General features: G+C 42.7%; 1 protein-coding gene across 2 annotated transcripts; it reads right to left on the bottom strand.

Annotated features, from left to right (window-relative positions):
- Positions 1 to 866: 866 nt before the first annotated feature.
- LOC115177941 (EGF-containing fibulin-like extracellular matrix protein 1) lies at positions 867 to 27,493 on the bottom strand. Of its 2 annotated transcripts, none has more exons than XM_029738936.1 (9): positions 27,275 to 27,493; positions 25,152 to 25,242; positions 15,329 to 15,374; positions 14,637 to 14,912; positions 7,725 to 7,844; positions 7,415 to 7,534; positions 6,933 to 7,056; positions 3,875 to 4,067; positions 867 to 2,790 (listed from the first exon to the last, which is right to left on the bottom strand). In XM_029738936.1, exons 2-9 carry the CDS (start codon positions 25,230 to 25,232, stop codon positions 2,629 to 2,631), a joined length of 1,122 nt encoding a protein of 373 aa, XP_029594796.1. In that variant the 5' UTR covers positions 25,233 to 25,242; positions 27,275 to 27,493; the 3' UTR covers positions 867 to 2,628. The 2 variants fall into 2 exon arrangements, with proteins under 2 accessions (XP_029594796.1, XP_029594795.1); XM_029738935.1 differs by having other exon boundaries at positions 27,263 to 27,491.
- Positions 27,494 to 27,728: the final 235 nt, after the last annotated feature.

Raw genomic sequence — 27,728 nt, 5'->3', positions numbered from 1 at the left:
GGTTTTTGACCCTTGCCTGTCCTGACCCTGTACCCACCCGCCTGACCACTCTGCCTGCCCCTGAGCCTGCCTGCCATCCTGTACCTTTGCCCCACCTCTGGATTACCAACCTCTGCCTGACCTGACCCTGAGCCTGCCTGCCGTCCTGTACCTTTGCCCCACCTTTGGATTACCGACCTCTGCCTGTCCTGACCCTGTACCCACCCGCCTGACCACTCTGCCTGCCCCTGACCCTGCCTGCCATCCCGTACCTTTGCCCCACCTCTGGATTACCGACCTCTGCCTGACCTGACCCTGAGCCTGCCTGCCATCCTGTACCTTTGCCCCACCTCTGGATTACCGACCTCTGCCTGACCTGACCCTGAGCCTGCCTGCCATCCTGTACCTTTGCCCCACCTCTGGATTACCGACCTCTGCCTGACCTGACCCTGAGCCTGCCTGCCGTCCTGTACCTTTGCCGCTGTTGCTGTAATAAACACTGTTACTTCGACACGGTCTGCATCTGGATCTTACCTTGAAACCTGATAGGATTAGCTAACACAAACGTGCTATTGGAACACAGGAGTGTTGGTTGCTGATAATGGGCCTCTGTACACCTATGTAGATATTCCATAAAATATCAGCCGTTTCCAGCTCCAATAGTCATTTACAACATTAACAATGTCTACACTGTATTTCTGATCAATTTTATGTTATTTTAATAGACAAAAAAATGTGCTTTTCTGTCAAAAACAAGGACATTTCTAAGTGACTCCAAACTTTTGAACGGTAGTGTATATTTAAAAATGTTAAGTCTCAAGAATGTTTTATGTATTAGAGCTACAAGTGGACTTCCTGCCTATAAAATAAGACATTTATATTGGCAATTTTCAGTCTTTAATTACATTTTATTATCACCCCAAGAAATAATTTTCATATTGGAATGTAGCCACATTTGGTTCCACATAATATTGTTGCCAGAACTATGTATCTACATGGTAGTTATATAGGTATATTATATAGGCAGGTACATTGCAACCACAGTGTAGGTACACATTGTTATTTATGATAGGTCTACAACTGTTACCTCCTTAACACTTTTTACAAACAGACATTTGCTCAAATTGACTGTTAAAACCATAGAGATATGCAATACTGTAATCACACTGTACCTACCTATATATATAGTACATACGCAGTTGAAATGGCATGTTATTGGAAGTGGGAAACTTTTGATTCAATTGAGCTTCCCTGTTGATTGTCAAGCATGAGTCAAATCCTCTACTTAAAGACCCGAGATATCTCAATTTGTGATACCATGACTCCTTATGAAAGGCACTGTCTAAATGACCTAACTGTTTGTTGCAGATCGTTGACTGGAAATGCTGTGCAGAATCAAAAGGCACTCTGGCACACATACAGACATGTTAAGCAACAATTCCCCTGCCTATATGACCAAACAACACTGCCAATGATTTCCTGAAAGTATAATTTTTGCGTCCAAAAGCGTTATTGCTTTATTCCCATTGGACAGAGGTTGCCGAGCAACTCTCCGATGGGGGTTGATGTGATCATACATTTCCATTCGTTAAGGATGCCATTAGATTACAACACATTGCAAACTGTTCCATCACTGTCCTCGCACTACACTTGTAACCCAATAAATCACACTTCACCAATAAGCTTGACTGTTTTAGGTACCTTTGTCTCTCTTCTAATCTCGGTTAACACAGAACTAAAATCTCACGCAATTTGGTCAGAAGCTCGAAGTTCGTCCAAGAGATTATCTCTCTTCAAGAAAACTGAAACAGATATGTCTCTTTTCAAAGACAATTGGTATTTATATTGACATCACATTGCATTACTGTACATTTCTTTTCAACTACATAAGTGAAAAGCTCTCCAAACAAACAAAATCAGTGATCTTAAAGGGGATATGATGTGATTGTGAACCTCACTTGGCAACTATGGTAAAATATAAAAAAGGGCAAGTGTGATTTCAAACACTGGTTATTTCTCTGCAGGAAAACACATCTTGACTAGACTAAGGTTGAGATTTCACAAAGATTTCAATGTAACGTGAACTCATTCTCCTACTACAGCGCAATACGTACATTTAGCAAGGGATGAATAAGAAGGAGTTGTTTTCAATTTAAGTCACGTTATGCTCTTACAATGTTATCGTTAGCCAGTGATGCATAAAGTTACTATTTTGTGGCCTGGCTATTTCACCCTCCTGCTCCTACAGTATGTGTTCTATGTATGTGTTGGTTTACACTGCAATTATCAAATGGTTCCTTCTCTAAGAAAGGAATACACACTTTGAGCTAAAACAAAACAATTTCACCCAGTCCAGTGCTCAACCAGCAGATTAGACAATATACATTCAATCCCAATTTATACAGCCATCAATTTGAATGAAAACTAGCCAACACAGGACAAGGACCAGGAATGGGAAACCCTTGCAGGGAGTATGTGGATATCTCTATTAGATCCAAGCAGTACAGAGAGTGTTAGGCCTTGTGAGGGTCTGGCAGGGAGTAAGAGGGCTGAGTAGTTTTGCATTTTATCCACTAATGGATAATATGAGATATGGGGACAGGTAAACTGATCTAAGATCAGTGCCTAAGAGCAATTTATAACTGGAACTTAGAAGGCATAGGGTCCCACGATGATGGTGAGCCGGAGCAAAGAGCTGGAGCGGTAGTTGAGGGCATTGTTGTGGGTGACCATCTCCAGGTCGACCACGTGCTCCCGCGGTCCGGTCAGCGGCTTGGTCATCACCAGCATGGCGCTGACGTTACTGGAGCGCTGGTAGGTTAAAGGGATTATTTAGGTTAGCATGTTCTGAGGATGCTAACAAGGGTCCTATCACTACCATTATTTTACACTTGTTGGATAAAAACAAGCAATTGGCAATAAATATTCCTAAAATGTTGATAGAACAAAATACGCTAGACTGGGGTGGATATTTTTTGGGTCTGTGAAATAGATAATGCAACAAATGGCAGTGAAAACACTTTTTTGCGCATTTGTCACAGTAAACTTGCAGTCACACGATGCTATGTTGTATGGTCCTACTACAACTTGGGAAAAAATCAGTTCATTAGGCTACAGATTAAATAAGTAGTGATACATTTTACAGAGTAGTGAACGTTCACAGTGATGAGCTTGATGCTCCTTTCCAATAAATATTGAGGGTCTTAAATTGTATGCTGGTGACAAGATGATCGGTGCTTGGCTGCCAATTGACAAATGATCTTGTGCTTATCCATAATCTCCTCATGTATCCTCTGCACTATGTACAGTATCTACGAGCTGTTGGCTGGAACAAGAAAAGCACATTTGCTGTTTATCGCAGACTTTTTGTGCCAAAACTATCGACAAAGTTAAAAGTGGGATGGAAACATATTGCACAGTTTTTTATTCTGTAAATTAAGTACCTTTTTATGTGCACTACGTCATTACGCACAGCTTTTTAGTCGCAAGAAGTCAGTTTGATGGAAACACACCATTGCCGGTAAAATTTGTATAATTTTTGGTGTGAATATTAGAATATCTGCTTCAAACCTACCTATAAACTACTTTTTAGATATCCAATAAAATAAATAGATATCCAATATAATAAATGATGTAAGTGGGAAATGTGTGTGAGCTATCCATTTAAGGGTAAGGGATCGCAATGAGGGGAAGTCAAAAGATGATTTAATTAAAGGGACTGTCTCACACGATATTCCCTAAATAGCAAAGGGCAACCAAAACATCTGAAACCACCCCCTACCTCAAATAAGTGTTTAAATAACACAGTTGATGAGAGATCATTCAGATGCTGACACCATCTGACATGATGGTAACGTTAATGCCTGGTGAGTGACTGAAACATCTCTGGGCTCACCCTGAGGAAGAACTCCCCTCCCTCGTTGCCAGACTTGATCCTGAAGGTGTTGTGCATGTTAGGGTAGACGCTGGTGGCCTGGATCTGGAAGATGTCGGCTGGGACGGAGCGCTCCGACGAGATGCTCATGTACTTGTAGACGATGGATGGTGGCAGGCTTCTGCACATTGTGGGCGACTGGCAGCTGCAACGCCTACAGACATGCAGAGACAGAGAGAACCATTGGATGTGGTCATGTTAGCAGATACTTTTATACATGTGGCTTATGGGGTTTTAGCTATGAGGTCATTTTAGCTGACACTTTTATCCATCTGTAACTCCCCACCAATGTGTGTAACTTATGTTGTAGCCTAGATACTGAAAAATAACACTACTTACACTGCCTGGCTGCCTCCTGCTTATATTTGCAATGATGTAATCTTAACCTTAACCTAAATTAGTTTATACCTCATGTCGATCATGTCCTCCTAATTTTTGAGAATGGTTTGATCCCTCGGAGGTATAGGCCAATTGAGAATAAAATCCTGAGTGAGGGAGCAGGGGAGGAGCAGCAACTGCGTCAATTTGTTTTGTTTGTTTTACGTAAAGTAACACGTAAGGTTGTTTAGTGCACGGGGAAAGGAATCCTCAAAATCAAATCAAATGTTATTTGTCACATGCTTCATGAACAACAGGTGTAGAGTAACAGTGAAATGATTACTTCCCAACAATGCAGAGAGAAAGGAAATAGAGAAATAATAGAAAAGTAATAACACGTAATAATAAAAGCAATAATAAAACACACAATGACTAAGGATAACTTGGCTATATACACAGGTACCAGCAGCGAGTCAATGTGCTGGGGTACGTGGTAACTGAGGTAGATATTGTACATATAACTAGGAATAATGTGACAAGGCAACAGGATAAATAATCAACATTAGCAGCAGTGTACAGTGCCTCCAGAAAGTATTCATACCCATTGACTTATTCCACAGTTTGTTGTTTTACAGCCTGAATTCAAAATTGATTCAATCTTTTTTTTCTCTCACCCAATCTCTACACCCAATACCCCATAATGACAAAGTGAAAACATGTTTTAAGAAATGTTTGCAAATGTATTGAAAATGAAATACAGAAATATCTCATTTACACAAGCATTCACACCCCCGAGTCAATACTTTGTAAAAGCACCTTTGGCGGTAACTGAGTTAGGAAGCACGCCTGTGTCTTTGTAGTGACTGGGTGTACTGATACACCATCCAAAGTGTAATTAATAACTTCACCATGCTCAAAGGGATATTCAATGTCTGCATTTTTATTTTTATTTTATCCATCTACCAATAGGAAAACCTCCCTGGTCTTTGTGGTTTAATCTATTTTTGAAATGCACTGCTCGACTGAGGGACTGTCACGACTTCTGCCGAAGTCGATGCCCCTCCTTGCTCGGGTGGTGCTCGGCGGTCGACGTCACCGGTCTTCTAGCCATCATTGATCAGTTTTTCATTTTCCATTGGTTTTGTCTTGTCTTCCTACACACCTGTTTCCAATCCAATTAATCATGTTGTGTATTTAATCCTCTGTTTCCCCTCATGTCCTTGTCGGTGATTGTTTGTGATGTTATGTTACGTGGGTTTGTGTATCGGTATGCGACGGGTATACTTTACCCATTTATTTTGTACTTTGGTTTTGGAGTTTAAAAAAAAAATTAAATACTCCATTATTAACCAACTTGGTTTCTCCTGCACCTGACTTCCCTGCCACCTATATACACGAATATGACAGGGACCTTACAGATAATCATATGTGTGGGATACAGAGATGAGGTAGTGATTCAAAAATCATGTTGAACACTATTATTGCATACAGAGTGAGTCCATGCAACTTATTATGTGACTTGCACATTTTTACTCCTGAACATACAGTATTTAAGCTTGCCATAACAAAGGCATTGAATAGTTTTATTTGTAATTAATTTGCAAAAATCTGGAAAAACATAATTCCACTTTGACATTATGGGGTATTGTGTGTAAGCCATTGATCCAAACGTCTCAATTTAAATCAATTTTAAATTCAGGTTATAACACAACAAAATGTGGAAACCGTCAAGGGGTGTGAATACTTTCTGATGGCACTGTATGTGATGAGTCAAAAAAGTTAGTGCAAAAAGGGTCAATGCAGATAGTCCAATTTTTAGGGCCTTCCTCTGACACCACCTGGTATAGAGGTCCTGGATGGCATGGAGCTTGGCCCCAGTGATGTACTGAGCCGTACGCATTACCCTCTGTAGCGCTATGCGTTCGGATGCCAAGAAGTTGCCATACCAAACAGTGATGCAGCCAGTCAAGATGCTCTCAATGGTGCAGCTGTAGAACATTTTGAGGATCTGAAGGCCTATGCCAAAATCTTTCAGCCTCCTGAGGAAGAAGAGGCATTGACGTTGGCATTGGCATTGCCCTCTTCAAGACTGTGTTGGTGTGTGTGGATCCTTAGTGATGTGGACACTGAGGAACTTGAAGCTCTTGACATGCTCCACAACAGCCCCGTCGATGTGAATGGAGGCATGCTCAGCCCTTCGTTGGCTGTAGTCCACGATCAGTTCCTTTGTCTTGCAGACGTTGAGGGAGAGGTTGTTGTCCTGACACCACACGGTGATCAGGCCTACCCATAGGCGCGGGAAGTGGCGGTGCTGAGGGTGCTGCAGCACCCCCTGATTAATCACAATTTAAAAAATAAATACTCATAAAAAATGAATAATAATAATAACCAAATTAGTGCACTAGGCCTTAATTACTCCTGTATGAGCGTAGAAATACTTGTCAGCAGAGCAGAGAAAAATACCCCCCCTCCGTTGAGAGCATCCACAGCCCGAAACATCATCCCGTCAGCAAATAAAAGTCATGCAGCCACTCTATGTGGTCATTTAAGGGTCCATACTATGTATACTATGTAACCATCTGGGTTTGAACCTGGGTCTCCTGCACCCCACAATACTGTGTTAGCCCGCAAAGACTTCAGGTCCCAATCAAGGTTACTCATCATGTGATTATCATCATGCATTTCACCGGACCATACTCACCCCTCTCCTGTCTTCACATAGGGCTCATGGCAAGGGTTCCTGGGGTAGCAGCGGAAACCGCCAAAGTAGTTCCAACACATCTCGTCCTCGCGGCAGTTGTTTCCTGTTTCACACTCATCTATGTCTGTCAATGGAGAGAAAATGTAGCTACTGAGAGAAAATGTAGTCAATGGTAATTTCAATAAGAAAATAACTTAACATAGATTATGAGCTTAGTGCAACTGTCTTGTAGTCTTTGTAAACAAGCAATGCGTAGCTTAAAACTAATTGTGAAACTATCATGTCTATCTCATGTACTGCTTGTTAATCAAGTGTCAATACTGACTTTATACCAAGATACAAGTAAAATCTAGGCCTAAAGCCAATGAGTTATCATTGGGGATTCAGGTAAACAGGTATTGAGATTCATTATTATGACGTACGACTTGCTGCTGGTGTAAGAGAGGGCTAGATATTATTCTAGTTGAAACAGGCCTATTTACCTTGGCACATTCGGTTGCCTTGGAGCTGGTATCCCTCGGGACAGGCACAGACATATCCTCCGGGCTGATTCACGCACTGCCACTGGCACATGTAACTCGAGAAGGCGCATTCGTCGATATCTACAAATAGATAAATATTACGAGGTCAACCCTTAAAGGGGAGGAGGCTGACAGAAACTTCTCAGGAAAGAAAATATTAGGTGTGAGTGGGGGGATTGTAAAATTGTATCAGTATACATTAAGGTACTGATAAATATACACTGAGAATACCAAACATTAGGAACACCTTCCTAATATTGACTTGCAGTACCTTGGCAGGAGGCTTGGTTAGAGGCTAGCTCATAACCCTGCTCACACTGGCAGATGAAGGAGCCCATGATGTTGTAGCACTGGTGCTGACAGGGGTTGCTCCCCTCACACTCGTTCACATCTGCAAGACAAGGAGGGACTAATAAATTAAAAGAGAAATTGCAGAAAGGCAGAGCGGAAGTGGAAAAGTCAAAATTTCAGGTCCATTATGATATTCTGAGAGAACAACTTGGCACATACTGTATAACAAGGCAATTAGAAATGCTAGACGGGCTCATTTTTCGAACTTGATCACTAATAATCAGAATAATTTGAGATTGCTCTTCTCAACCATTGATGGCCTGATAAATCCTACCCACGCAAACCTATTTGAACCTTCCTGCACATCTAAATGTGATGGGAGATAAGATAAAACACATTAGGCTTGGTATCAGTCAAGCAAGACCTGATGAGAAGTTTGATGATATGTGCCTACCATGCAAAGGCACTATGGATTTATTTTCCTTGGTTGACACCAACATGCGCAGGAAAGTTGTCACGCCTACTTCCGCGTCGGCGCTCGATGTCACCGGTCTACTAACCACTGGTCCTGGCAACCCACATTACGCACAACTGGCAACCATCATTATGCACACCTGGACTTCATCAGTACCTTGATTACTTCCCCTTTATTTAGCCCTCAGTAGCCTCAGTCTTCAGGCTGTATTGGTTTTGTCACATCTGCTCCCACTCTTCCCTCCCCCTGGCACTTGAGGGCGCCAGATTGCCTTGCATCACGCACACCTGCCATCCATCACGCACGCACACCTGCCTTCCCTCGTCACACGCATCAGCATTATTGGACTCACCTGGACTCACTTATCACCTGTTTATTGCCTCCCCTATATTTGTCAGTTCCCCAGTTCTGTTCTCCGTGGCTGCATTGATTGTTTTTGTCTTTGTTTTACATTTTAGTCATTTTAGCAGACGCTCTTATCCAAAGCGACTTACAGTAGTGAATGTATACAGTTCATACATTTCATAATTTTCCCCCCCCCGTACTGGTCCCCCGTGGGAATCAAACCCACAACCCTGGCGTTGCAAACACCATGCTTACCAACTGAGCCACACGGGACCGTGTGGTTGCCCTCCAGGCCAACATCCCGGAGGTAAGCAGGATCTCCGGGAGGTTTTCTCCAAGACCTGTGCTACCTCTCTCCCTATTCGTAGCCCCTGGGACTGTGCCTGTTAGCAGACTCTGCGCACTGTCTACCCACTGTCAGTGGTTGAAACCAAGGCTATGAAGGAGTACATCCAGGAGGCTCTCTACAGAGTTTCATCCACCCATCCACTTCCCCTGCGTCGGCAGGCTTCTTCTTCATGGCCAAGAAAGGAGGGAGGTCTACGTCCATGCATCGACTACAGAGGTCTCAATTCCATCACCACCAAGTACCGCTACCCTCTCCTGTTGGTGCCATTGAACAGCTCCATGGGGTCCTGTTTTTTACTAATCTGGACCTGCGGCGTGCCTACAATCTGATCCACATCTGGGAGGGGGATGAATGGAAAATGGTCTTCAGCACAATGTCTGGGCACTATGAGTACTTGGTGATGCTTTATGGATTAGCCAATGCTCTGTCGGTGTTCCAGGCATTCGTGAACAAGGTGTTCTGGGACATACTTGGGCGTCAGGTGGTCGTGTATATTGACGACATCCTGATCTACTTGGCCAACTTGGAAGATCACACCGCCCACATCCGGGTAGTCCTGGGACGCATCCTGTAGAACAACCTGTACGTCAAAGCGGAGAAGTACCAGTTCCATCAAGCCACTGTCTCCTTTGGATACCGGGTCAGCCCGCAAGGAGTGGTTATGGATGAAAGGAAGGTCGGGGCAGAAAGGTCATGGCCAGTCCCAACCACCGTAAAGGGAAAACGTTTTTTGAGGTTTCCCAACTTCTACTGCCGCTGGATTAAGAACTTCAGCTCCATCGCCTCTCCTCTCACCTCTCTCCTCAAGGGTGACCCCCGCAAGTTGGTGTGGAGTCCTGCAGCCGATGAGGCCTTCCACCTACCGAAGGGTCGTTTCACCTCGGCCCCGTTGCTGAAACACCGAGATCCTATGCTGCCCTTTGTGGTGGAGGTGGACGTCTCAGAAGTGGGTGTGGGAGCTGTCCTGTGAATCTAGTGAAGAAAAGGGTCCACCTTACTTGGTGCGGGTTCAGCTGCCTCGCTGTCCATATGTACTCCAGGTTCCGATGGTCGGTGAGGATGAGAAATGTGTCCTTGGCGCCATCCAGCCAGTGTCTCCACTCTAGTGCCAACTTCACTCTGCAGGAGACAGTTTTTTAGAGTAGTATGCACATGTATACAATATTTTTGGGTTATCTTGGCGTTGTGACAACTTCACCCTGTCATACCGCCCAGGTTAAAAAAACATCAAAGCCGATGCCCTGTCCCGTCTCAACGATTCGGGAGAGGTTCCTGTCCTGAGTGCACATATCATTCCGCCCTCCCGAATCGTTGCCCCCGTGCTTTGGGATGTAGACATGGACATCCGCCAGGCTCTGGAGAGGGAACCCGCACCTGCTACCTGCCCTCCGGAGCACAGCTACATTCCCAAGGAGGTAAGGGATCGGCTGTTGACCTGGGCGTACACATCCCTTGCCGCTGGACACCCAGGTATCACCCGCACCATTCAATCCATCTCCGCTAAGTACTGGTGGCCAACCTTGGCGCACGACATCGTCCGCTACGTCAACACCTGCTCCGTATGTGCCCAAACCAAATCTCCCCGGCACACTCCAGCAGGGAAACCCTTTCCGTGCTTCAGCAGCCTTGGCCTCATCTGTCCATTGATTTAATCACTGATCTCCTCTCTTCTGGGGAGATCAGCACAGCCAGAAGAGGACTGGCCAACCCTCAGAGCCTGGTTCCTCTCTAGGTTTCTTCCTAGGTTCTGGCCTTTCTAGGGAGTTTTTCCTAGCCACCGTGCTTCTACATCTGCATTGCTTGCTGTTTGGGGTTTTAGGCTGGGTTTCTGTACAGCACTTTGTGACATAGGCTGATGTAAAAAGGGCTTTATAAATAAATGTGATTGATTTGATTCTGATGGTTTCACTACTATTATGGTTGTTGTGGACAGATTCACTAAATCCTGCCATTTTATCCCTCTCTCTGGTCTCCCTACCACTCTCCAGGTCACTGAGGCACTGTTCCAGCAGGTCTTCCGGCAGTATGGCCTTCCGGAGAACATCGTCTCCACGTATTCACGTCACGGGTATGGAAAGCCTTCATGGAGAAGCTGGGGGTCACAGTCAGCCTCACTTCTGTGTACTGGCCTCAGTCCAAAGGGCAGGCGGAGAGGATGAACCAAGAGCTGGAGAGGTTCCTCCTTAGTCACTTCCAGTGTGTCCTGTGATATCAGCCAGCCCTGTACAAAACTATTTCACTCCTTGAATTCAATGTAAAATGCACATTGTTTGCATGTCAAAATTATTTCCCAGTGATACACAGCATTGTAAAACATGCTAGTTCCATGTTTTCACATTTATTTTTGTTATCTAAAAAATAACATGGGCCAAATTTCATGGGACATGTTGATCCAAAACACACTCTGCGGTCCGGACTACACTTTCTGATGTTCCATTTCCTGGATCAACAAAAGCATTTTTTCTGGGGTGGCACTAAAAATAGGGGATTTATATACAGGGAGTTGGAGGTGTTAAATGTGTGGGAGAGAACACCAAGTCTGTTCAGAAAGCTCAACGGCTCAACGCACCGATCCCCTCATACCCTAGCCTGCTTCCAGATATGTTTGTGCTGTATTTATTGCCAAATCCTATGGTCATTGACAGCACAAACAGATCTGAGACCAGGCTACTCTTACCCTGCTGATGTAACTCATTTTGTGACGACAGTGATGGACACAATGTGAGAACTATGTCATCCTGGAGGCTGGAAGTCTGTGGAAACAAGTTCCCCTTTCAACCACACACACACACACACACACACACACACACACACACACACACACACACACTCCCAGTTAACAAAGCCCGGCTGACCCTGCTTTTGGCTGGTGGGATTGGGAGGTGAATAGCCCTAATGATCAAAGCTGGCCTCCACTCAGCATGTATGAGGGGAAAAAGTGATGATACTGTCACCCAACAACCTTTTTTCCCTAGAAATTAAGACCAGTGACAAGTTGACATGCTGACAGAGGTGAACCAATCCTGAAATCAAACTTGAGTTTTATGTAGCATAATAGAGTAATTAACATACCGTGCCAGAAATACGAGTGCAAAAAAACACGACACCTTAAAATATAATACTTCTTGCCAGAATTTGATAAAACTACAACGTTGAAATACAACCTCACTACAGAGTACTTGCACATATTGTCCCCCACCCGCCCCCAGAACATTTCATACAAAAAGCTTGGCTTACAAAGATCCCTGTGCCGTTGCAAGAATGCTGTGCCAAGCACCCCTATATATTCTCATTCCGTCAAGGTGTCAGGTTCAAGATGTTTCATCGCAAGGGGACTACTGAGGGAAGCCCCCCCCCCCCCACCACTTCAAATATGTAAACATCCAGGATGAGAAACTACTGTTTTGAGAAGGGCAACAGCTCTTCCTTTGAAATTACGAAAGAGAGTAAACAAGGGACCTATGCTTCTGGAAAAATATTCCGCAGACCAAATCAAATGCCAAAGACTAAAGGCCATAAGTAAGCACATGCAGTGATGTTGTGACTACTGTTTTGGTGGACCTATCTGTCCATGTCTGAGGTGGATGAGATGTGTGATGGCTCTAGTCAGTGTCTGCTGGTTGTCTCCTCTTTGTGGTTCTTCAATAACGAGTTGCTATTGAACCTTACAGTCAATGTATTGAACAGTAGAATACTCAGGCTCTGTTCCAATACTTTAGAAATATGTTCTTCTTCCCTTGGGAAGAAATGACAAATCACTAATCTGACCAGGTTGGATTGGTGAAAGCAATAGGGTGGAAACCTTGCATTCACATGATATTTTCAGTTACAAATCAGTGATTACAGATCCTAAGGGTTTAACTAGTCCACTTCTAACACAAATGGGGCACAAACCTCTCCAGGCTTTTGAGCTGTGCAGGATGAAAATGAAGACAAAGACGAGCTAACTTGTCAAAAATAAACTTGCATCTAACATTGTCACAATTGAGTTAGGGATATTGTTACCTAAAGCAATCTTACTGGAAGCAGCCACTCATTTTTAGGTGACTCATTTTAAGTTTGTCTCCACAGATCATATGCTGAGATCAATTCAAAAGTGTTTATTTACGCCCACATTTCCTGGAAAAGGAATCCCTAGGCTGTGTTCAGTAGGCACGTAGTGAAAAAAAAACTTTTGGAAACAGAGTGAAATGGAGAGGTACTATCTGAACTTATCCAATAAGAAATACTTGTTTTCGTTTTCTATTGCAAAACATTTTTGTTACTGTATGTCCTAATGCACACAGCCCTACTTTGTTCAGCAGTGCAACATAATAATAGCACGGCCTCTAGTCCTAATTCCCTCCCTATCTCTTCCTCTTGGCCCTAACCCTTCAATGTTTGCCTATCTGGAATGTGGAAGCATTTTGATGAAGCTATTCCACTACACTGCTCAAACCTTTCCAGATCTGTAAACATTGAAGAATTAAGGCTGGAGTTAAATCCCGCCTTGTGAACTTTTATTAATAGTCAAGTGCCACGGTCTTATTAGCATTAGTTACCAGACTCGCAGGCAGCATGTGGCAAATGTTTACCAGTTGTAAGAACAAGACACTGCAATAACCTTCCTTGGTAACAGTGTACGTTTTGACTGTAATGACAAACTGGAAAAGTATCAATTACTAAAGCCATTTTATTTGGAGATGGTGCATCATTTTGATTTTGTATTTGACACTGTATAATATTGTACAGTACATATCATAATACCACTAATCTGTCTGCCTTTAGTTCGTGAATCATTCCAACTTAAGGACAGTCCCTCTGATGAAAGAAACAATATGATTAAATGAGAAAAAAATATGTTTCAGGAATGTGTTGTTGGCGACCATCTCCTTCCTTCCCTGAGCTCGGCTTGGCTGTCGCCCCATGTTGATTCAATGGTTTATGTAACAGCAATTGTTTCCCTCTACTGCCAGGATTTGGCATGTTGCAACTTGACTAAAATCTTGCACCGTTTGCCAACAGGAGATTGGAGGACGCACCCACACGCATGTACACACACACACACACACACACATGCATGCACACGCATGCACACACACACAGAGACAAATGAGGACATTCTTTAATGACGGCTGCAAATCCATCATCCAAAGAAAGAGAGCAAAGGGGTAAATGGAAGTTAAGTGGTTTACAGATCAAATACAATGCATCTTCATAACCTGCAGATAGCACATAAACTGTTCATATACTGTGTTATTGGCTTAACAAAATAGGATTACATGTAGTGTAAGATCTTTGGTGCCAGTAAGGAATTTCACTAGAACTGTTTTCATACAAAGTGCTCTAAACTTGAAAAGGGACTGCAATCAATTTGAATGAATTCCAATTGGAATGAATCCTGAATTGACTGAATGACAATCTGTGATGGCTATCTTTTGCCTCAATATCTGTTCATAAACTAGCATTGGTAGTACTCCAGAGGGAAATCTGCCTGCTGGGATTGCTCATTTAAACTGGGGCCCCTGCAATGCTGAGTACTGTACAGTCCGCTGGTCAAAAACTGTTTGGCAGATCCATTCCTATATACTTCAAATTACATTAGCCAGGGAGTGATGGAATCTTTGTATGTAGGATTAAAATGATGCTGGACACTTCCATAACAAATCAGGGTATTTGTATTTTACTGTAGCGTGCCCCAAATCCTAACACTCCCCAGTTATGTTGCGTGGGCTTACTCTTACCACGGCAGTAGTTGAGCTCGTCCACCACGAACCCCGCGGCACACTGCATGGTGCCCTGGCTTTGGAAGGAGCTCTGGATGACCCGTCGGACAGGCAGGGCAGGGGCGGGTGCCAGAGGACGCTGCTCCTCCACCAGAGGGGCCACAGTGGGCTCATCGTCACCATTACTGACGATGATCTGGGCATTCTGGGGCAGGCAGAAGTAGCCTCCGAAATGGTTGATGCACCTCATGCCGCCCTTGCAGGCGTCGGGCACCGTGGTACACTCGTTGATGTCTGAAAAAGGGAGGAACGCATTCAGAGACAGACCTGGGTTCATATAGTAAGCCACAGTTTGTTTTCTTTCAACTACTTATAGCTGCGGCTTGATTGAGCTTGCTTGGCGCAATGAAACCAGTGGAATAGCCCCAAAAGTGCAAATCCCACCCACCTGTCACTGCAGGTTGGAAAAAAAGAAATAGTATTTGAAGACAGGTCTGGTCGGAGTGTAACACCACCAAGTCAGCATGAGTATAGCAGGAAAACCTCCACCTCCACCATCAAAATGCTTGGTATACACATACTGTATTTGTGTCTGCTAGAACTGATCGTATTTCTTCTATAGTGCTCTTCAATTAATCTACTAATCAATCTATTCATTAAGTCAGAAACGTACAAGGACATTTGACAAAGTGTTGATAAGCACCTCTTACCTTTGCATTCTTGTCGTTCCATGTCAAATGTATAGCCATCTGTGCACTGTGAATAGAAATAAGAGAGGATAAGTATCTGGTACTCAATTGATTGGTTTGTTGATTGATTGAGGGATTGATTGATTAATCGATTGATTAATTGATCTACAAAATACGTATCACATATCTCTGAAGCTTCACAGTCTACATCTCATTAAATATGTAGTCTTATGCTCCTTTGTTATGCCACTTTGAGCCTATATATGAGGAAATCAGACAGACAGCAATTAAGGAGTCAGCCTGAAGAACACCTGTGTCTCCCTAATTCACCCAAAAACAATGTGTTTAGTCTGTCGCCATCCAGGGAGGAATGTCTGCTCTCCTCGCTTGCTCTCGTCTGAGTCACAGGATCTGCTACTGTGTGTGCACAGGCATGTGTTGTCTCCAGTCTACATGAGTCCAGACTCATGTTATTACCTCCATAATTCATCAGCTCCAACAACAACAACTTCAACTACAGTCATTTTTCGAGAAGGAGACATCCTCCACTGGAGACATGCCAATGCTATCCCATCCCATCAATGTCCATTCCAAGCCCTCTGTTCATTTTCATTAACGTTCACTTGGTACATGAATCAGGGTTGGGGTCAACTCACATTTCAATCCAGGAAGTGATTTAATATTTTACTTCATGAAATGCAAATTGTCCATTTGTTTACAAAGACGATTTTCATTCCCTGAATTAAAAATTGTAATTGACCCCATCCTTGACTTGAATGAAATCCCACTTTGAAAAGCGTATATCGTCCTTCAGTATTGGCTCTTGCTTGTGCTGTCCCTTACAAAAATAAGTTTGTGGCTAATTTGCTGCAAACTAAATATTGTGCGACAAAATTTAGCAAATGTTGGACACTAGTGGTGAATCTGCAGCAAACCTTAGGCAACAATAATATTTATTGCCACTAGTGGCAAACAGTTCGGCAGAGTGTTTTTCTGACATACAATTCTCTCAAGATTCTATTTTAATCTGTGGCAAACTTGTGGCAACAATATTTATTAGTGGCAAACCAGAAGTAGTTTCAAGACCAGTAAGCATTGATGACCAGTCAGTGGGAGAAGCTAAATCTATTGGAAATTCAAACCAAGTGATCTACCTACCGAAGTTGTACAGTGAGTGTCTAACTTATTAATTAAACATCCTAATAAACTTAAAAATCATGTTAGCTAGCCTGTTTAGCAGTTTTATGGGATAGAGTGAAACACATGTTGTTGCAAACTGTCAGTGCCACTGACTGGCTAGTCCTCAGCTAGTGGCTAGCACTTAGCTAGATAGCTATCACATTTTTGCACAATTAATGTGGTAGCTAGCTAGCTAACTAATGATTTGCCTAAACACATTTTTAGGTAAAGACTTGCTGTCTTGTAATAACAAATGTCAATATGCTAGCCAGCTAGCGTCACTGTTCAGTACCGTGTTAGCTGGCACAACAGCTAAGTTAAAGTAGCAACAAGCAATATGAGCTGACTTGACCAGCTCATATGACCAGCTCAATATGAGCTGACTTGACCAGCTCATATGACCAGCTCAATATGAGCTGACTTGATCAGAGCAAAACTGAACTTTTGCAGATGGATCCCCTGCCCCAACCCGTCGTGTCAGAAGAGGCTACATTGGGAAGACGATGCATCAACACCCTGGAAATATGTTTATGGTGTCACATGCTCCCTGTCCAGCCTCTAGGTCACCAGGCTGCTCGTTATGGCGCACGCCTGTCACCATCGTTACGTGGACTATGACACTCACCTGGACTCCATCACCTCCTTGATTACCTGCCCTATATATGCCACTCCCTTTGATTCATTCCCCAGGCGTCATTGTTTCTGTTTCAGTTTCATGACTGTGCGTTGTTCCTGTTTTGTATTATGTTTAGTTTATTGATTAAGTCACTCACTCCCTGAGCTTGCTTCCCGATTCTCAGTGCACATCGTTACAGAATGACGCCTCACCAAAGGGAAGCATCAGGGATTGATCAATTTTTTTGGAGGTGATGTCGGGTCTGGGTGTCAGAACCGGAGCTACCTGGGAGGCCTCAGCCGGTTTGTCAGATTCCCATGCCTCGGTGGGTTCGATGGGTTCCCCTGCCTCAGCGGGCTCGACGGGCTCCTGTGCCTCGACCGAGGCAACCGGGGAGAACTCAGCCGGCTCATCAGGCTCTCCCGCCTCAGCCGGTTCGTCAGGTTTCTGCGCCTCAGCGGAGGCGACCGGTCCGCTCCTGATCCCGGGATCGTCCCTGTAGTTGGCGTCCTGCGGCTGGAGCTGAACGCGCCGGGGAGGGGGTACTGTCACGTATGCTCTCTCTCCGGGCCTCTAGGTCGTCATGCTCCCGCGCCTCAGCTGGATCGACAGGTTCCAGCGCCTTAGCAGTGGTGACCGGTTCGCTCCTGATCCCCGGGATCATCATCTTGGTTGGCGTCCTGTGGCTTGAGCCGTGCGTCGGGGAGTACTGTCCCATGTGCTCCGTCTCCGACCTCTAGGTTACCAGGCTGCTCGTTATGGCGCACACCTGTCACCATCGTTACGCTCATTATGACACTCACCTGGACTCCATCACCTCCTTGATTACCTGCCCTATATATGTCACACCCTTTGGGTCCTTCCCCAGGCGTCATTGTGTCTGTTTCAGTATCATGTCTGTGCGTTGTTCATGTTTCTTGTTTTGTATTATGTTTTGTTTATTGATTAAATTACTCACTCCCTGAACTTGCTTCCCGACTCTCAGCGCACATCATTACATGTGGTGCATTCACTCATAACACTTTTTGTGATAAATGAGTGTAATGTAATCTTCTTCAAGCTTGATAAGGTAAGCAAATGCATACATGTAGTATTCTCATAAATGTAGCCTGCTATACATTTCATCTTTGCAAAAATGTGCTCTTTAAACTGCTAGCTCATCTTGATCATGTGTTTTTCCTTCTCTTTCTAGAAGCAAACAGTTACCAAGCAGAAACACAGATTGATTAGTTTGAATCAATTGTGTTGCCGCTTGGCTGGAGAAATATCTCATATACTGTGGCTCTCTAGGAACAGTTGGCCACACATTTAGAATTGATAGTCCTGAGTCCCAGTTTATGCTAGCTAATTTTTTTGGTTTGTATAGCATTTACACAAGGTAGAATCATTGTTTTCTTGTTGAAAATATATAGCATGCCAGTTTCAGTAAGAAGCATAGCAACATCAAGGCAATTTTGTAACAGCTGACCCCAGTAATTGTTTTCAGTATCTTAACAATGTTTTGTGTTTTCTGATTGTGTCAGTGCGTGCAGTCATTAGGCTTTGGACGAAGAACAAAGTTCACTCAAAGGCAATAGTTCTGAACTGGGTTTGATTTATTACAAAAAATATATATTTCAATTTTGTCTATTTTTCTTTTAACTTCCATTGGTTGAAAGCTAATTTCTTATCAGTTATCACTTAGCTCATGAACATTTGGTAGTTAAACAGCCTAAGGTTAAAATCCCCATAGTGTTCACATTTCTCTCATGTAAATATTGTAGCTACATAAATTTTTTTTAATAAAACATTTATTTGGGAAATATTCAGTCTTTGCTCTTTTTTTCCTTAGCATGCTGATTATCATTCCAAGTTCTATTGGATTTATTTATCTGTTATTAATACATTTAATATATGTAGTTTAGTATATTTAGTACATTAATAAGTATGTTTAAATTAACTTGCTTCTCACAGATAAGCTAAACTAAAAGTTATGTGTGATTTGGTTTATGTAGATAAGACATTTAATCAGTGTTGAGGAAGCTACTCTGAAAATATAGTTTTCCAAGCTACCAATTACTTCACACTGGAAGAAGTTAAACTACCTTTAATAAAAATCGTTTACTTAACTATATCTGAGAATTAGACGTTCATCCATGTTGTTCAAATTTCAAATTTCAAGGTTGTTGCAAATGTCACATTTTGATGTTTTTAAGGTTAAGTTTAGTCATTATCTCCGAAATCTTAAGGTTAGGCATTAACTCTGAATGTTTAAGGAAAAAGTTAAAGTTTGGGTTAGGCTTAAAACAAAAATCTAAAAAACAACTTTCTATCATTGGATTTGAACTTGCAACCTTCGGGTATCAGAGGCAGATGCTTACACCCACATCTGCCATCCCTGTTCACAATGCCCTTGCACAGCATTTCCCAAACTCGGTCCCCGGGTGCATGTTTTGGCTTTTGCCCTAACACTACACAGCTGATTAAAATGATCAAAGCTTATTCATTAAATCATTATTTGACTCGGCTGTGTAGTGCTAGGGCAAAAAACAAAACGTGCACCACTTGGAGACCTGAGGACCAAGTTTGGGAACTTCTTGTCGCGCGTGGTGGGGGTGAGCAGGTCAGCTGTTCGTTCACCCACATAATTTTTTTTTGTTTTTGTTTTTTTTAATTAACACCCCATTTTTGTGGTATCTAATTGGTAGTAGTTAGTCTTGTCTCATCGCTGCAACACCCGTACGGACTCAGGAGAGGCGAAGGTCGAGAGCCATGTGTCCTCCAAAACACAACTCAACCAAGCTGCACTGCTTCTTGACACAATGTCCATCCAACCCGGAAGCAAGCCGCACCAATGTGTTGGAGGAAACACTGTACACCTGGCGACCTGGTCAGCGTGCACTGCGCCCGGCCCGCCACAGGAGTCGCTAGTGCGAGATGAGACAAGGATATCCCTGCCGGCCAAAACCTTCCCTAAAATGGACGACACTGGGCCAATTGTGCGCCGCCCCATGGGCCTTCCAGTCGCAGCCGGCTGCGACAGTGCTTGGACTCAAACCCAGAATCTCTAGTGGCACAGCCTTAGACCACTGTGCCACTCGGGAGGCCCCTTACCTTTATTTAACTAGGCAAGTCAGTAAAGAACAAATTCTTATTTACAATGGCGGCCTACACCGGCCAAACTCGGATGACACTGGGCCAGTTGTGAGCCGCCCTATGGGACTCCCAATCATGGCTGGTTGTGATACAGCCTGGATCTAACTGCGCATTCACATTCTCTCAAGATGCTGAAAGAAAGAAATAATAATTCTCCACTCCGGTTCCTGAGTCAAAATTTTGCCTACAGTTGGTGTATAATTTTACTGGAAGAAATGCTTAATTCTGCAGGAATTAATATTAAGGTTATAGACCTACAGTCAGATTTCATTTATTCCATCTGAACAGTAGGCTACAGTAGGCTATTGTTTTCTCTTTATTCAACCTGCCCCCCACCTGCCCTTCATCCACACAATATTGCATGACCCTAAACCTGCCTTCCCCGCAATATAACTGTGGGGACTGCGGGTTATGAGTCAGCCCACGCATCACTGGCGCGTGGTGCTCAAGTTCAGAACGGCTGTCAGTCAAAACCCATACAGAGCTGTGAAGTGGAGACCCTGAGATCTGACGTCATGTAGAGCATGTTCAAATCAAATAAAAAAACTGTGTTCACGTACACATGGTTAGCAGATGTTATTGCGAGTGTAGTGAAATGCTTATGCTTCTAGATCCGACAGTGCAGCAGTATCTAACATGTAATATCTAGTAATTCCACAACAACCCTAATTTCTAACAAATTCCACAACAAAACCTAATAACACAATCTAGTAAAGGAATGGGATAAGAATATATCAGTATAAAATATATGGATGAGCAGTGACAGAGCGGGAAGATGCAATAGATAGTAAAGAATAGATAGTGAATAATACAGTATACATTATATACATATGAGATGAGCAATGCGAGATATGTAAACCTTCTTAAAGTGGCATTATTAAAGTGACTAGTGTTCCATTTATTAAAGTGGCCAATGATATCAAGTCTGTAAGTAGGCAACCGCCTCTCTGTGCTAGTGGTGGCTGTTTAACAATCTGATGGTCTTGAGATTGAAAAACAGCTTCTATCTCTCTGTCCCAGAATTGCGACTCCACTTTGTCTCTATATTGACAGTTTGCTTGTTTGATTGCCTTACGGAGGGAATAACTATTCGGCCATATTTCCAGTCGCCTTGCCATGATTAAATGCGGTGGTACGTGCTCTCAATTTTGAGCAGAAACTGCCATCATTTCACAGTTTCTGGTTAGGGAAGATTTTAATAGTCACAGTGGGTACAACATCTCCTATACACTTCCTTATATACTCACTCACCGAGTCAGCATATACGTCAGTGTTAGTATCTGAGGCTACCCGGGAACATATCCCAGTCCACGTGATCAAAGCAATCTTTGAAGCGTGGAATCCGATTGGTCAGACCAGGGTTGGATACACCTAAGTACGGGCACTTCCTGTTTTAGTTTCTGCCTATAGGAGGGGAGCAACAAGATGGGGTCATGGTCAGATTTGGCAAAAAGAGGGCGGGGGAGGGCCTTGTATGCATCGCAGAAGTTAGAGTAGCAATTTTCGAGCTTGTTACTCACTAGTGTACAGCAATCGATATGCTGATAGAATTTAGGTAGCCTTTTTCTCAAATTATCTTTCTTAAAATCCACAGCTACAATAAATGCAGCCTCAGGATATATGGTTTCCAGTTTGCAAAACGTCCAGTGAACTTCCTTGATGGCCGTCTTGGTATCCGCTTGCGGGGGGATATACACGGCTGTGACGGATAACCGAGGAGAGTTCTCTTGGGAGATAATACGGTCGGCATTTGATTGTGAGGAATTCTAGGTCAGGTGAATAAAAGGACTTGAGTTCCTGTATGTTGTTACAATTACACCATAAGTTATTAATCATGAAACATACACCCCCGCCCTTCTTCTTACCAGAGAGATGTTTATTCCTGTCAGCGTGATGCACTGAAAATCCCGTTGGCTGTATGGCCTCCGACGGCATGTCCCCAGCTAGCCATGTTTCCGTGAAACAGAGTATGTTACAATCCCGGATATCTCTTTGGAAAGCAACTCTTGCCCTGATTTCGTCAACTTTGTTAACTAGGGACTGGACATTAGCGAGTAATACACTCGGAAGCGGTGGGTGGTGTGCGCGCATCCGAAGCCTCACTAGAAGACCGCTCCGGCGCCCTCTCCTCCGGCAGTGTTGTTTTGGGTCGGCCTCTGGAATCAGTTCAAATGTCCTGGGAGGTGCAGACAAAGGATCCGCTTTGGGAAAGTTGTATTCCTGGTCGTAGTGCTGGTTGTGCTGGTAAGTTGATGTCTCTCTGATATCCAATAGTTCTTCCCGGTTGTATGTAATAACACTTAAGGTTTTCCGGGCTAACAATGTAAGAAATAATACATCAAAAAATACTGCACAGTTTCCTAAGCAGAAGCGAAGCTGCCATCTCTATCGGCGCCATCTGTGGCTGTACAGTAACGTTGAAAAAGTTACTGTACAGCCACTGTGTTCAAATTTACACTCTTGTCAGTGTTCAAATCTGCCATTTTCAACCCGTATTCAAGTACGAGTGTAAAGGACTACCTAAAGTTACTTCGAAAAACTAGTTTACTACATTTAAACTACCCCGTGAAAAAATTATCATCATGTGAATCTGAAATTTCATAGACTACAAATTGCAAGAACAGATCACGTCGGGGTCATATCTTAACAGAATGTTTAATTTAGTCTATTAAACACAAAAACTATGTTTCAAGTGAGAATTGGGCAGATCTGATGCCCAAAAAATAAAGTAAATGATTGCCTACTTCACCCATAATTTATAACATTTTTGCAAACAAAGTATTGTGTAGTTCCAGTAGTTAGCTGCACCACTACCTGCCAAAAAAGTTATTAACTACCTAGATTTGAATTTATCTCAACTACCACCAAGCTACTGGAAAATGTAGTTAAATTACTAGTTGAACTATGCTGAACAAAAATATAAATGTAACATGTAAAGTGTTGGTCCCATGTTTAATGAGCTGAAATAAAAGATCCCAGAAATGTTCCATGTGCACAAAAACGTATTTCTCTCAAATTGTGCACAAATTTCTTTACATCCCTGTTAGTGAGCATTTTTCCTTTGCAAGCTAATTAATTCTCCTGACAGGGGTGGCATATCAAGAAGCTGATTAAGCATGATCATTACACAGGTGCACCTTGTGCTGAGGACAATAAAAGGCCACTAAAATGTGCAGTTTTTCCACACAACACAATGCCACAGATTTTGTTTTGAGGGAGCATGCAATTGGCATGCTGACTGCAGGAATGTCCACCAGAGCTATTGCCAGAAAATGTAATGTTAATTTCTCTACCATAAGCCGTTTTAGAGAATTTGGCAGTTCATCCAATCGGCATCACAATCGCAGACCACGTGTAACCACACCAGCCCAGGACCTCCACATCCGACTTCTTAACCTGCGGGATCGTCTGAGACCAGCCACCTAGACTCTTGATGAAACTGTCGGTTTGCACAACAGAAGAATTTCTGCACAAACTGTCAGAATCCGTCTCAGGGAAGCTCATCTTCCTGCTCCTCGTCCTCACCAGGGTCGTGACCTGACTGCAGTTCGGTGTCATAACCAACTTCAGAGGGCAAATGCTCACCTTCGATGGCCACTGGCATGCTGGAGAAGTGTGCTCTTCACGGCTGAATCCAGGTATCAACTGTACAAGGCAGATGGCAGACAGCGTGTATGGCGTCATATGGGCAAGCGGTTTGCTGATGTCAACGTTGTGAACAGAATGCCCCACGGTGGCAGTAGGGTTATGGTACTGGCAGGAATAAGCTACGGACAACAAACACAATTGCATTTTATCGATGGCAATTTGAATGCACAGAGATACTGTGATGAGATCCTGAGGCCCATTGTCGTGCCATTCATACGCTGCCATCACTTCATGTTTCAGAATGATATTGCACGGCTCCATGTCGCAAGGATCTGTACACAATTCTTGAAAGTTGAAAATGGCCCAGTTCTTCCATGGCCTGCACACTCACCAGACATGTCACCCACCCATTGAGCATGTTTGGGATGCTCTCAAATCAAATCAAATCTATTGGTCACATACACATATTTAGCAGATGTTATTGAGGGTGTTTGTGCTTCTGTTCCTAGCTCCAACAGTGCAGTAGTATCATAAATTCACAACAATACACAAATCTAAAAGTAAAAGAATGGAATGAAGAAATACATTAATATTAGGACAAATAATGTCGGAGTGGCTCTGGATCGGTGTGTATGACAGCGTGTTCCAGTTCCCGCCAATATCCAGCAACTTTGTACAGCCATTGAAGTGGAGTGGGAGAACATTCAACAGGCCACAATCAACATCCTGATCAACTCTATGCTTAGGAGACGTGTCGCACTGCATGAGGCAAATGGTGGTCACACCAGATACTGACTGGTTTTCTGATCCATGCCCCTACCTTTTTTTAAGGTGTCTGTGACCAACATAATCTTATCTGTAGTCCCAGTCATGTGAAATCCATAGACTAGGGCCTAATGAATTTATTTCAACTGACTGATTTCCTTATATGAACTGTAACTCAGTAAAATGTTGCGTTTATATTTTTGTTCAGTGTACATGTAGTTCACTACTCCCCAACACTGCATTAAATGTTGTTAATACAGAAAGTAACCAAAAATCTGAACTCATTTGTATATTCATATGTTGCAGGAAACAATAGATGTTCGCTACAAGCTTTCTAGAATTGTTTTCCAGAAGTTCACAAGTCACTGAAAATTTGACGCCAGTTTGCCACAAAACTGAAAATTTGAGCTTGGCACAAATTTGTGGAATATTTACCAAAGAGTTGCCACAAATGTTGAACAGAAGCCTGTTTTTTCGGTAAGGAGCTGCGTCTTTTAGTGCCATTTTTTTGCAGCATGCACTGCAGTGTATGCATGTGGAGGTTGTGAGAGGGGCACTTGCCGTGTATGAGATGGGTTCCTCAGCCTCCTGCGAGACGGCCATGTTGACAACAACACTCAAGCACAAGTAAATCCGTAGCATTGTGACGTCCCTGCGACATTGAGAAAAAGATTAGGTGAGAAAATGTGTTTTTCAAGTAAGTGTCCTTGTGAACATGTTGAGTCTCAGAATGTTCCAAAAATGTCTGTATACATTGGCAAAATGGTTGCAGAGTACATCTAATTTGGTCCAGTATTCTTTATGTTTCCAAAATGGTAGTCCACAACCTCCCTGTGACATTCCCATGGCCAGTACTCACTCACTCCAGTTTTCTAACACATGCTGAGGAAGGCACTAAGTTGAGATCTGTGTCAGCATGGACATGATTCTCACAAACCAAATTCATAGCTCTGTCCATTTTATGTTATATTATCATGAAATTATATAAGATATGATTATATGCTGATTATAACTATATATGGTGCATACATTATAATTGGCATTACTATTTGAAATTTGGCATTATGACCTGTATAGCAAAAAACTTCCTTAATGAAGAATTCAGCACATTCTATTACTATTTAACTATTTTCCTAAGCTGGACAGAGCAACATCCCCTTTGCACGATGTCCCTTCATTGAAAACAGGAAATGCTTGGAAAATCATGTTCAAATTCCAGGGCATGACCTGTGGCAAACTTACAGTAATACCACAATGCCTAACGTTCAAGGAGCTGATGCTGGCATATTGATATTGCGTATCCAGTGTCTGAAAAAGTAGGTACTGTATCTGTTAAGGTTGTCCCAAATAGTGGGTCAGCTGGGATGCAGACACTAGTAAATCATACAACTACGACTCTGCCATTCTCCTCCATAATTACAACAGTGAACTTGACTACAGAATAATTGGCTACCAGTGTGTGTATGTGTGTGTGTGTGTGTGTGGGTGTGTGCTTGCATGCGTGCAGAGTGAAAACCAATTGTAAAGCGTCTTTATTGCACCATCAGTTGGTGTATGTTGTTAAGAAAAATAATTACATCAGGAGAGTAATTGTTAGGCAAGTACAAACATCTCCAGTGGGAGCACAGCCTGGTCTCAGACTAGATGTAACATAGTAAAAGTAAATCCAGGACACCCAATTTAGTATGATATGTTCCGTTTGGTATGGTTACATAAGACAGGTTACTTAAGGGAAAATCATAAGGAGGGAGGGTGGTTGGTTTGGTGTATAACAATGTGAACATCTAGCAACCCAAAAGGTTGCATGTTTGAATCTCATCAAAGACAACTTTAGCATTTTTGCTAATTACTTAATTTTTACATTACATACTTTTTTAGCTAATTGGCAACAACTTAGCATGTTAGCTAATCCTTCCCCTAACCCTGGACATCCACAAATTAATACATACCATAAGATAACTAAATGGAGTGTTCCAAATTTACTTACAGAATGATACGAAATGCTCTGAGACCAGGTTGCAGCATTCACTTTTTTATTGGCAAAGGTTCAAATACCCCTCCAGCTACCTTTTGAATCACCCTATCAGTTTCATGTTCTCTCTGAAAGTACATCCCCATTCCGCGTTTAGCTCTTGTTAATAATGTAATTACTTTAAAGTTTAATAAATCATTATATCTTATTGGTGTCGTATTTAGCGTTATCAACATAACATATTTTAACACTAATCGCACCACGTAGTAACGTTTGAGTTACAAGATAAACCACAGTTGGCTATCTAGTATCTAGCCTATCTGCCCAGGGACTACAGATGAAAACGACCAAACTGGCTAAATCTGGCACATTAAATGTTAATTAATGTGCATTTTCCCTGTCAAATAAATAAATTGGCCTAGAATAGAAACTGTCAATTCCGACATGGTGCGAATGTCTGATGCAGCGATTATAAACAAAACCAATTTCCAATTATAACAACGATGCAATATATACAAAAATCATATATTGGATTTATAATAAATGATTTAACGTCTCTTGAACAATGCGCATTCAATTCAACAGATCAAATGTAGATTAGTATCATAATGGCATGCAACCTAATTTGGAGTAGTGCAAAATGTAACGTTAGGCTATGCAATGTACGGTTTCATCTGCATTCGATAGGTTTGCAATTTACCTGTAAAATTACTTTTTAGTTGGGTGTGTATCAATATTCAATTGATTATTTTCCTCCGGAGGGTCCCGTCAGAAGTGATGGTGAATCTGAAGAAGCAACTTCTCCCTGAAATCAGTAAACTTATGTACAAATTACCAGGGTATCACAGGGTAACAAAAAGATCGGGAGGTGGTGCTATCTTTACAGGTTACATCCGCGTCAAAGGTTTTTTGTCTCTTTAACATTGGAAAGTAATTTATACTGTATCTAATAAAAAGCATTGCGCCCCCTCTACCGGAGATGTGAAAATATTGAGGCAGGTAAATGTAATAGGACAACTTGGCACTGCCAGTTTGGAGGGTTCAGAGAGTGTAGCGTCAACTATATGAAGTCTAAGACCAGACAGAGGCAGCTCTATAAATCGTAACTTTAATCTTGACAGGCAACTACCATCTCAATTAGTCCAGATGACAGACAGGATTTTATA

Source organism: Salmo trutta, chromosome 38 (genome assembly GCF_901001165.1).
Source record: "Salmo trutta chromosome 38, fSalTru1.1, whole genome shotgun sequence".
In the NCBI taxonomy this organism is placed as follows: domain Eukaryota; kingdom Metazoa; phylum Chordata; class Actinopteri; order Salmoniformes; family Salmonidae; genus Salmo; species Salmo trutta.
Note: the sequence above shows the minus strand (reverse complement) of the source record. Positions and strands in the feature narration are given on the sequence as shown.

Coding starts and splice junctions, on each gene's coding strand:
- LOC115177941 (XM_029738936.1), bottom strand. CDS start 25,232: ATGCTACGGATTTACTTGTGCTTGAGTGTTGTTGTCAACATGGCCGTC. Junction 15,375..25,151: donor AGGAACCCATCTCATACACG/GCAAGTGCCCCT, acceptor TTCTATTCACAG/TGCACAGATGGCTATACATT. Junction 7,535..7,724: donor TAACCAAGCCTCCTGCCAAG/GTACTGCAAGTC, acceptor ATCTATTTGTAG/ATATCGACGAATGCGCCTTC.